This window comes from Pecten maximus, chromosome 5 (assembly GCF_902652985.1).
Source record: "Pecten maximus chromosome 5, xPecMax1.1, whole genome shotgun sequence".
Lineage (NCBI taxonomy): Eukaryota > Metazoa > Mollusca > Bivalvia > Pectinida > Pectinidae > Pecten > Pecten maximus.
Genome location: NC_047019.1, coordinates 19,516,860 through 19,528,207, shown reverse-complemented (window position 1 = coordinate 19,528,207; position 11,348 = coordinate 19,516,860). Strand labels below are relative to the sequence as shown.

The 11,348-nt window shown below is 40.5% G+C and overlaps 1 protein-coding gene across 1 annotated transcript; it reads left to right on the top strand.

Annotated features, from left to right (window-relative positions):
* The first annotated feature begins 3,341 nt into the window (after positions 1-3,341).
* Positions 3,342-9,587, top strand: LOC117328351. Its single transcript, XM_033885877.1, has 5 exons — positions 3,342-3,368; positions 6,920-6,951; positions 7,199-7,227; positions 7,832-7,913; positions 8,741-9,587. The coding sequence occupies exons 1-5, from the start codon at positions 3,342-3,344 to the stop codon at positions 9,585-9,587; spliced, it is 1,017 nt and encodes a 338-aa protein (XP_033741768.1).
* The last annotated feature ends 1,761 nt before the right edge of the window (positions 9,588-11,348 follow it).

Here is an 11,348-nt window from a genome sequence, read left to right as displayed (position 1 = left end):
TCATCATTTGAAGCCATACAGTGACAGTATTGACACAGGTATTTCTGTGAACCCAGGACAGTACCTGTAGCTGGCTCCTAAAACTCACCTGGCACAGTATCAGAGGTGTCAGGCCAGAGTCAGTCATGCATGGCCAATAATAGTAGCAATTAAACAGATACTGTCATTTATTACGGGTAGTCCAGAACTACATAATTGTGTGTACGTTATGTCAGAATATTAATTTAACTATAGGCAATGCTCGTAAATATGTACAGTTGTAAATGTATATTTTTCAAATGATACATTTAAATATATAACCTATATAAACTAAAATGATTGTTTATTTTATAATTACTTGCCTGAATTGAGTACACATATGTAGAGAATGTCTTATATAAAAAACACATAATTCATTAAATACTGTAAACTTTCAATATTTTGAATAATCAATAACATAATATAGATATACAATGTATTATCTGAACTTCCTTTACAGTCATGACATATGTACAGTAATAAATATTCTAATTGAAATAATTTTCAATTCCTTAATAAAATGAAATGCAATTTACTTACATCTTTATAAAATATGAAATAATAAGCAATTAACTTTCATAGAAACCTGATTATAGCATAAATTGTATAACTGTCTTTTATGGATCTTAATAAATATATATCTAACATGTAGGCATTACAATCTATGTATTACCATGTATTAACAATCGAAGAAATATTCCTAGTAACTAAATAAATGTTAATAGTAATATTAACAGAACAAAAGTAATTTGTAAATATCTATTTAATTATATGTAAATTATATTAAAAGCATCAAAGTATCAATATATATACATTATGTATATGATATAGTCTGATTATAGAACTGGGGTAGGCATGGTGTCTTATAGGACTCCAGGTAGACTCGGAGTCCACTTGGAGTGCACTCCAAGTTTACCTGGAGTCCAAACGGAGTGCACTCCAAGTCCAAATGGAGTGCACTCGGAGTGCACTTGGGTGTAACCTTTAGTCTACACTCAACTGTACTTCCGTCCAGGGGGTATCCACGTCCTGTACCTCCTCAACAACCGGGTGTTCCTCCTCCTTGGACTCTGTGTCCTCAGTATGAGTTTCCTCGGTGTCTTTCCCCATGGTCGACTCATGGTTCGATGGAGCGTCGGGCGGATCCTGTAACTGAGGTACCGACACCCACAATTCCCCTTCTCCCTCACTGTCATCACTGGTCTCAGTGTCCAACCTGTTGTCCACAGATGAGCTCCGTGGAGGTGGAGACTGAGTCATGATCCGGGGCGTGAGTGTTGGTCTTGGCTTTGGTTTGGGTGGTGTTCTTGTTTCGTCTCTTTCTTTCGGCAACGGGTCAAGATGCCCAATAGGCAGGAGTAGGTTCCGGTGTAGCGTCCTCTTCATAACCTCGCCGTTTTCCTTCCTGACCACAAACACTGGCATGGTTTCAGTCCGGCTGGTCGAGGATCACATACACATCCTCCTCCCATCGGTCGGCTAACTTGTGCTTCCCGTCGAAGGCAACTATCCTCACAAGTACTCTGTCTCTTACAGACGCACAAGCTCCCCTTACCCGTTTATCATATCCAGTCCGTTGTTTTTCCTGAGAATTTGTTGCTTTTAACAGTGCCGTGTTGTACGCCTCTTGTAGTCTCCTCCTGAGATCTGCTACGTACTTGGTGCTAGTAATGACTTTGGGCACATCCTGATCTTGTCCGATGTTGAATGCTAATTTACTGGTAACCTCGGTTCACGGCCGTACCTTAAGTAGAATGGAGAAAACCCAGTGCTGTCATTCCTTGTAGCATTGTACGCGTGCACTAATGTCGCGACATGAGCTTTCCAGTCCAGCTTTTGAGCATGTTCCAATGTTCCTAGCATGCTTAAGAGCGTCCGGTTGAACCTTTCACATTGGCCATTTCCTTGAGGATGATATGGGGTGGTCTTGGATTGCTGTATTCCGATCAGCCCATACAACTCTTTCATAAGGTTGCTCTGGAAATTTGCTTCCTGGTCGGTGTGAATCCTTTTGGGTATTCCGTAGTGAACGATGAAATTATTCAACAACGCATCAGCTGTCGTCTTAGACGTCTGGTTCTTGGTAGGAATGGCTACAGCATACCGTGTAAAATGATCAGTGATCACTAAGATGTTCTGTATGTTTCCTTTCGAAGGCTCCAGTGTCAGGTAGTCCATGCATACTATCTCCAAGGGTTGCGAAGTAGATATGGAAACTAACATAACTGACTTAAGCTCGTTGAAAGCAACCTGGTGTTCCGTAGTCCAGACTTACTTACTCCCTCCCGTCAGTTCATGTAACGGGACAGCAATGCCTGCAAAGTTCTGCACATATTCCCTGTGGTAGTTTGTGAAGCCAAGGAAAGATTCAACCTCCTTCTTGTTAGTTGGCACAGACCACTCCTCTAATGTTTTGAGGTTGCTGGGATTAAGGGATACTCCCTCAATACTTCACTTCGGAACAGATGACATTTCCTCGGTTTAAGTTTCAGGTTGTAATGCAGTAGTCGCGAAAAAAACTCCGTTAGGTTACTCAGATGAAAATGAAAGGTCGCACCAAGAACTATAATGTCGTCCAGGTACGCTAGGTATTCTTTCCAACTAAGGCCACACAGAACAAGTTGGACAACGCGACTGAATGTAGCAGGGCTATTACATAAACCGAACGGTAATCGACGGTGTTCAAATAACCCATACTTAGTAACGAAGGCAGTCTTAGGTCTATCCCGTTCGTCGACTTCAACTTGCCAATACCCGGCAGCCATGTCCAAAGTACTCATAAACCGATTACATTCAAGCGCATCCAAACAGCTCTCGATTTTCGGAAGAGGAAAGGCGTCTTTCACAGTCACCTTATTAAGCGCTCTGTAGTCAATACAGTACCGCAAGTTGCCATCCTTCTTCCTGACTAAGACTGGTGGCGCTGCCCACTCAGAGGAACTGGGTTGGATAACCACCCTCTGCAACATTTGTCTGAGGTGTTCCTCCTCTTCCTCGAACACTAACGGAGTCCTCCTCATTCTCTGCCGGACTGGCGTAGCATCCCTTGTGTCAATACGATGTTTTATGTCCCAAGCAAATAACCCGAGGTCGAGGTCACTCTTAGCAATTTTTTGGGCGTATCTCATCATTTTTGTCGGGAAACCATGCGGCCAACATACAACAGTCGTTGGACGAATTGCTTCATCTAGTTGAAAGGACAATCTCCTCGCACGCAGTAGCATCTTCTGCGGACACCACGACTTAGACGGTACGTTTCAAATAAATTTTCCATGTGGTGATTTGAAGAAATACACATTCTTTACAAAGAATATTTGCAGTTCATGGGCAAATTAGAGTTCTGCCTGCAGGTAGGGCGAAAGAATTGTACCTGCTGCCCCCATTGCATGATCGTAAGAGGCGTCTAAATTTGGGATCTAATCTTTTTCTCTTCTTTCTGAACAACTTTCTTCTTCCTAATGTCTCCCTTGACAATTCCTCACTTTTTGCCTTTAGTTGAGCGTTCGCCCCTGTGAGGAAGGCTTTGTGTTCTGTCCCCTAGCCGAGACATACCAGAGTCTTTAAAAATGGTAGTTGCTACTCCTGCTTAGCGCTCAGCATATTTGGAGTGGGACGACTGGTTCGCCCGTTGTCAGTATAATGTGACCGGGTGGGGTGTGCTGCTGGGTGTCTTCGGAAGTATGCTTCAGGGAGGTAGCACTATAAATCGGCAAAAGTTCCGGCCTATCACAAGGAGACTTAACACGAACATACCGCAGCCTCCCAAAACACACATACGCACTCACCACACGCATGCATGTCGCACGCACGGGAGGCCGTCCTTAAATGACCTTAGCTGTTAATAGGACGTTAAACAAAATAAACCAAACCAAACAATCGTCGTTTCCCGGAGCTTTTTGGGGCCGTTAATGGGCTCCATTTCCAATTAAAATTATTTCATTTTTTAAGCCTAATGAGATATATGCTTCTTACATATAGCAAGCAAGCAAACGGTTTGTAATCAGTGATGAACCCCTCCACAAATGTTTTGATATTGTATATTGGGATTGTTACATAAACATTTGAAACGGATATTTCTGCAAGAAAAAACTACTTGACTTAGATAAGATGACCCGATTTAAATGGTATATTATCAGAAACTATAGAATTCAGAGGGCTTTTCAAAAACTCTTCATTCAGTTTAAAGATAATCATATTTGATTATATTTAATATTATTACCCCAAGTCTTAGGTCAAATTGCTTATATGAAGCTTTATATATATGGTACAATGGGGAATCATACACATATATTTTTCCTTTGGCCAGGAAACTAAAATATGGTCCAGTCCTGTTTACATATTATAACCAATTTTACCAGGCAATATTTGGTTCGAGAGATAAACATCCAATCTTTATGTATATAACAAATAGTAATTATCTTTTACTTAATTTTTAGGTGCACTTGAACATGCTAGAAATCGAATGCGCAGTCGAGGTCGGCCTTCGTTAAACATAAACCTTAATCCAATTTTCTCGTAGAAATGCTGGCTTAAGATATAGAAAACATATTACAATATACTAAATATAAATAACATACAAATTGGTTTGGGTGAACTTCAGACCATGATTTATTTGCATAATACATAATTATAATAGAGTAAAATAACAATAAGCAATATCATTATTTTTATGGGAGGCGTGCCTCACATTATATCATCAGCTATAGGATTTCATTGCGGAACCAATCGTTTGGTACCTCAAGCGGCTATCTCTATAATCATGGGAGACAACTCGGGTACATACCGACACAATACACAACCGATTTATCTCGATAGTAGATTTTGAATGTTGTAATTGTTTATTATAATTCTCATAAAATCCCCCAAAAGAAATATATTTCATTTTACATCGACTTTGAATGCCACCAGAGCCTATTTATTATAACAAAAACATTACATCTACACATAGCAGGCACACAAGTACTCTGGTCAGTTACTGAGTTAGTAGGCCAGCTAGTACCCAGGTGACAGACGGTCGAATATTTTACGCGTATCTGATTGTAAGTAAAAACCAACGACCTGCATGAATGAGAAAATAAATAGATAAAGATAGATTGATATTGAAGAGATAATATTTCAACCGCCACATAATGTGTTTATATTTTTATAGGGACGTTTACGCCTGCCATGTTACAATCACCTACGAGATGTGACGCCAAAACCTCTCGCTTTCATTATATTACCATTCAGTTTTTTTTTTGGTTTTTTTTTTCAGTTTCTTTTGGTTCATATATGATGTAGTTAAACTATATATGCATTTATGAAAAATTTCAAGACTTCAAATAAAGTGCTATTACACGAAAAATGTATATATTTGAGACGTCTGGTGGTAGCCTGTTATCAAAAATGTATCGCAGAGTTCCAAGTACGAGAGGGGTTGGCAACCGGTATACTCGGTACAAGAACCGTACCGACATTCGTTTCACAAAATACCGGTATTTGCAAGAACACAAACATTAAAATATGACGTAAAAAACTCGACAAAACAGTTATTTTGTTCAGTTGTTTCAATCACTTACTAAAATGATGTAGCAACTTTACCGCTATTTTCCATGTAAACATCTATCCTAGCTTTACTTGTAGTTTCGTATCCATTTCTCATTTTTGTTGTGTGTGTTGAAAAGTCGAAATCAGAAATCAATAACTTACAAAAGATTTAATTGTCTCTTTAGATGTCATATTTCATATTTTTGTATCAAAATATGTAATTAAATCAACGATCACGTGATCCGTCTGTTCACGTCTGATCACATGATCAATCGGTCAAAATGGGAGCGCCTTTTGGATACGGGCTTCATCCGAAACTCTGTATGTGTGTGATGTTTGTCACTAGAGTATATATCAACACGAATTAAAGGCAAGGTGCTTACAAGTTGTTAATCTGTTTGTTCACATGTTTACCTTATTTTTTCTTTAATTACGTAGGACTAAACTTTGTTTACGATTAACGTTAATGATTCAGAGCCTGATCAGACTGCATCATTAGAACGAAGTCATACCCTTCCTACACTGCCCTGAGACAGACATATTGTCGTCCAGATCTACGTTATCGCAGCTACCCAGTGGACACAAAACGTTCGGAGAACGTCCGGAGAACGTCCGGAAAACGTCCTATTCAGGTCACAACGTCCGGGACTTTCCTACAACGTTGTGAGAACGTTTTATGTCAAACGTTCGTGCAACGTTAGCTTTTGACGTTATAAAAACGTTGTAACAAGGTTTTAATGCAAACTTTGTGTATTTGTTGTTAATTTTAAACGGCTTGCAAGTTTACACAAATGCCAAAGACATACCGAACGAAAACATCAAATTTCATGATAAAGATAAATTTAATTATCTAATTTGTTCGAAATTTTATTTGTCAATAATGAATATGTTTAGATTAGTTTAAAAGCAACCTACGTCGCCTATAATGTGTCCTAATGATATAATATCGATCATTGATCCTTTCCTGATCCAATTTTGCTGTAAGACCTCCTTTTGTACAAATAAATGTGATCAAACGAACTTACAAGGTTACGATAACAAATCGGTGTTACCTCCCTTTATGTTGCAATATATATCCGCCAGGGGGCAATACAAACATTCACATTCATTTCAAAAACATTTTTTTAAACGACTTTAATTTCAGTTTTAACTGCGTGAAAATATCATGTTTTGGTTGAAACCGTTGCAATTTTTTTTCGGGGAAAAGAAATAGATAGAGAGCAGAAAAAAGAGTATTGATATTTGCGCGGTAATTTTAACTTCCGGTTCTTTGTTCTGCAAACACACGTGGGACGTACACGCACACATTTCAATCGGACTGTTGACTTGCTATACTGGATTATGTATTTGCTTTCAAAATAACATATGTAATCAGCTTTCTTCCCGAATACAGATCAGTAATTCAAGGTAAGTTCTATATGATTCGTATTTTTTTATTACACTGCGTTTGATTTTGACTTGTGTTTATTTACAAACAGATCGGTCATGTTATGATTTATCTTCACGTACGTACGTACAACGGATGTACGTTTTTGGTATCACCGGGCATAAGTTTAGTTTCACGCATATTTGTTAACCGAGCACGTTATGATATATTGCCGAAAAGTTTACGGTATATCAATAATAATTGTTTTGATTGTTTTTCTATTTACAGATTAAATGGTGATAAGTGGATGCACCGAGGTAATCGGAGACATCAGAGATATGAGTGATGGGAGGAGTGCAAGCACATGGACACATGGAAATAAAGACATTAAAATAATGTTTAAAAAAACTTGAGTTTTTGTTGTACATAATATGTAACAATAGTAGAAAATAAAATAATACGACGTTGTGACAACGTCTATACAACGTAAATAAAACGTTGCCACATCGTAACTCAGTAACGTTGTGGGAACGTTGTATGAAAACGTTCCCCAAACTTTCATTTGCAACATTACTACAACTTAAATGCAACGTTGCATCCTGACGTAACTGCAACGTTCTCCAGACGTTGTGTGCCCACTGGGTAATGTTTCATAAAAAACATGTATCATGGGTCAGTGATAGTATGCTGAAATCCGATCGTTTATCTTATAAAGCTAACAAAACTATCGTATCTGTTAGTCGTAGTGGTCATTCCGACATTCGTGATGTTTACTGCACTCTTCCCTCACAAAGAATATACAGAATCTGGAATTTTTGGAATAATATTAACTGCAGTTGGTTATAGTATTAATAATAAAGACTCATACCATAGACATCTACATTCAGTTCTCATAACTAATTACAATTGGAATATTTTCAGATCTAAATGGTCTCCAAGAAAGCTGGATCCACGTCCCGAGACTGGGTACATTGGTACCCTTTGTGCACAGTTCATTACGGGGGTATGGTAGTGTACACTGGGTATCAGCGTAGCTAAAGGCTTTCACAGCAGCTCCAAGTTGAGCCAACCTGTTTGCCGTTGGTTGCGGCTCGTATTCTGGGGAATGATGGTCCTGCTGGTTGAGCTAGAGCTGGCGTCACTTACGAACCTTTTATGTGGGGGGATCATGAACCAGCTCTTGCAACACACCACTTCGGCTTCGGACACTGGATAGACGAGGGGTGGTATGGGCCCTGTATTACAAATCGGCTGGTCATGCCGAGCCCTTAGATCTTTATCTAAGAAGGCGGTGGCTCAGGGTCAATCTCGAGTTACTTTAACTTACGAGTATGCTATTTTGTGCATCCCTGACACTCGACGCTGGTTATCTACGCCATAGAAGTGTCCCCTTGTTGGACTCCGGGGTGGGTGGGGCCACAATTAGTGAACAAAATTAATATCTACATGAAAAAAAAACTCTGAAAATTCTGCAGTTCAATCACCCACTGAATCCAAACAAACCACCAATCAAACAAATAAAACCAAACCTAATCATCAAACAACTACCCAAACCAAACCAAACTCCCAAACAAAACCAAAACAAACTTTCCCTCAGTTCCTGGCGATGTCCTCCACACAGATTGACAAAACCACAGCATCCTTGTCCCCTCTCTTGTTAAGGAAGGGCGTCCAATGCATCGCTGGCGATATTAAATCTGTCAAGCCACTGGGATCGGGCGATCTCCTCATAGAGGTTTAACGTCAGCAACAGGCGGTGAACCTACTGGGAACGACCAGTTTTGGCGGCATCGGTGTCAGTGTGAAGCCACACTCGTCACTAAATTGCAGCAAGGGGGTAATCAGGTGCCCAGCCCTGCGCAATGACACCGACGCCGACATACTGGCCTATTTCCAAGAGGAGAGCGTCCCGGTCACTGAGGTGAGACGGATCACATCAAGGAAACAAGGATCCATTGTCAATACACATACATTCATCATTACCTTTTCCACACCAGCACTCCCACAAACTGTCACCATTGGCTACCAACGGTACACCGTCACTGTCTACATCCCAAATCCATTGAGATGCCGTAACTGCCAGAAGTACGGCCATCATGAGAAAAGATGTAGACGGGCGACGGTCTGCCAGTTTTGTGGCCGCGAGGGTCACACTGACGAAAATGACTGTGACATTGCCGGCCGGCGCTGTGTCAACTGCGAGGGGAAGCACGCTGCCTCCTCTCGAGACTGTCCTACCTGGGGTCGGGAGAGAGAGATCCTGCGGGTCAAATACACTCGTAGTGTCTCCTTCCCCGAGGCCAGGAGGATAGTTGAGAGTGGAGACACTACCGGGCCCTCTTATGCACAGGTAACACGAGCAAAGAAACCGGTTGACAGTGTCACAGTCAAGGATGCATCTGTCCAGGCTTCGGAGGACAGGCCTGCATTTGGCTCACAGGTCCCAGACTTTGCTAGCTCTAAGACTTGCAAGGTCCTAGTTGGGAACCCGTCACGCTTTCGTCAAAAACCATCAAAACCTCCAATGAAACAGCCAGAAAACAAACAGCCACCACTTCCAACCAACTCGACATCCAATCAAAACAAACCTCACCGTACACCTCCTTCACCAAGAAAACACTCCTCATCACAACGATGTCGCTCACTCTCTGTGCCTCGCACTAGGCACAGAGAGTGAGCGACATTGACAAGCAACCCAGAAAAAAATTAAGGATATCAAGAATGCCGGTCGAATCCGATCTTAATGTCACATATGGCAAAGGATCGGACGACCCGACCAACAGATTCAATATCCTGATTGGTCTTGAAGACGAAGCGGAAGCTACACCACTCCATTCCTCGACTCCAGGACGAAAACAAAACAAACACGCAAAAACATAAATGAACAATATTATAATACAATGAAACATACGCGGATTAAAGGCAAACATAGAAGAATTTCAGTATTTATCTAAAAAACACAACCCAGCCATCTTCTGCTTGCAAGAAATTATGCTTAAAGACTCGATGAACTTGAGACACTTCTCACTCTACTGTAATATTCCAACAGCTGGCGGCAGGGCATCGGGTGGTGCAGCTGTTGCTATAAATAAAAACATCCCTCACAGACAATTACATTTGAACACGACTCTACAAGCTGTTGCCGTTAGCGCAACTTTACACAGACAAATTACCGTCTGTTCTATTTATCTTCCATCGAGCGAAAGCTTAAACTGCGACCAACTGAACAACATCGTGTCCCAGCTCCCAACACCTTTTGTCATCTTGGGTGACTTTAATGGCCATAACAGCCTGTGGGGCTCCCCAAACACAGACGAAAGAGGGAGACGTATCGAAGAGTTCATAAATAAGAACAACCTGTGTCTGTTTAATAACAACACACCTACATACCTACACCCTGCCTCTGGTTCGCTTACCCACATTGACCTGTCTTTATGTCACCCTTCAATTTTACTTGATTATGACTGGAAGGTCACTGATGATCTATGTGGAAGTGATCACTTTCCCATCTTTCTTAAAAATATAGGGTCACCCCTCGAGGAACCTCTTCCTCGATGGAATATACACAAAGCAGACTGGGATCAATTTCAAAACCTGTGCAATGATGAGCTGATCGAGGAACATTTCCAAAACCTCGACGACCCAATTAAAACTTTTACCGAAAAACTAACTTCTATTTCCGAAAAGACCATACAAAAATCCGCTCCAAAACCTACACAGTTCCTTTTATCAGAAGAATCTTTTTTTAAATAGATCTGGTCGTAACACAGCGCTGCGACGGTACTTGGCTTCTCCTACCGTTGCAAACTACAGTAGTTTTAAAATCTGGAGGGCAAAGGCTCGGCGATCAATCAAAACTGACAAAAAGAACAGCTGGAGAGAATACGTGTCTAAAATATCATCAAATACATCGTCTAAAAAAGTATGGGATAGGATCAGAAAAATAAGTGGGAAAAAGAAAACATCACCATCCTCTCACCTTATCAACAAAAACTTTTTTTTTTCTTCCAAATCTGAAATTGCAAACGCATTTGCCAAAAATATATCTGAAAACTCATCAGTCAAAAATCACTCCATAAAATTCCAGGCATTTAAAAAGGAGAAAGAAAAGAAACGGCTCAATTTTAAATCATCAAACACTGAAAATTACAATAAACCCTTTGATTTACCAGAACTGCTTGAATCACTAAGAAAATCACAAGATTCAGCAGCTGGTCCTGATGAAATTACATATCAGCTTTTAAAACATCTACCAGACTCGTCATTCAATTGCCTTCTACATATATTCAACCAAGTCTATGCTTCCGGAAAGATCCCCGAGTCATGGAAGGAATCTACAATAATTCCAATTCCAAAACCTGGAAAGGACGCTACTGAACCAAATAATTATCGCCCTATTTCTCTGACAAGTTGCGTCTGTAAAACACTTGAACGGATG

Excerpts from the sequence above, each read along its gene's own strand:
- LOC117328351 (XM_033885877.1), top strand. The coding sequence starts at position 3,342 with ATGGGCAAATTAGAGTTCTGCCTGCAG. Across the intron at positions 3,369-6,919 it reads AATTAGAGTTCTGCCTGCAG|CTTTCTTCCCGAATACAGAT; the intron begins GTAGGGCGAAAG and ends ATATGTAATCAG. Across the intron at positions 7,914-8,740 it reads GTGCACAGTTCATTACGGGG|CAAGGGGGTAATCAGGTGCC; the intron begins GTATGGTAGTGT and ends ACTAAATTGCAG.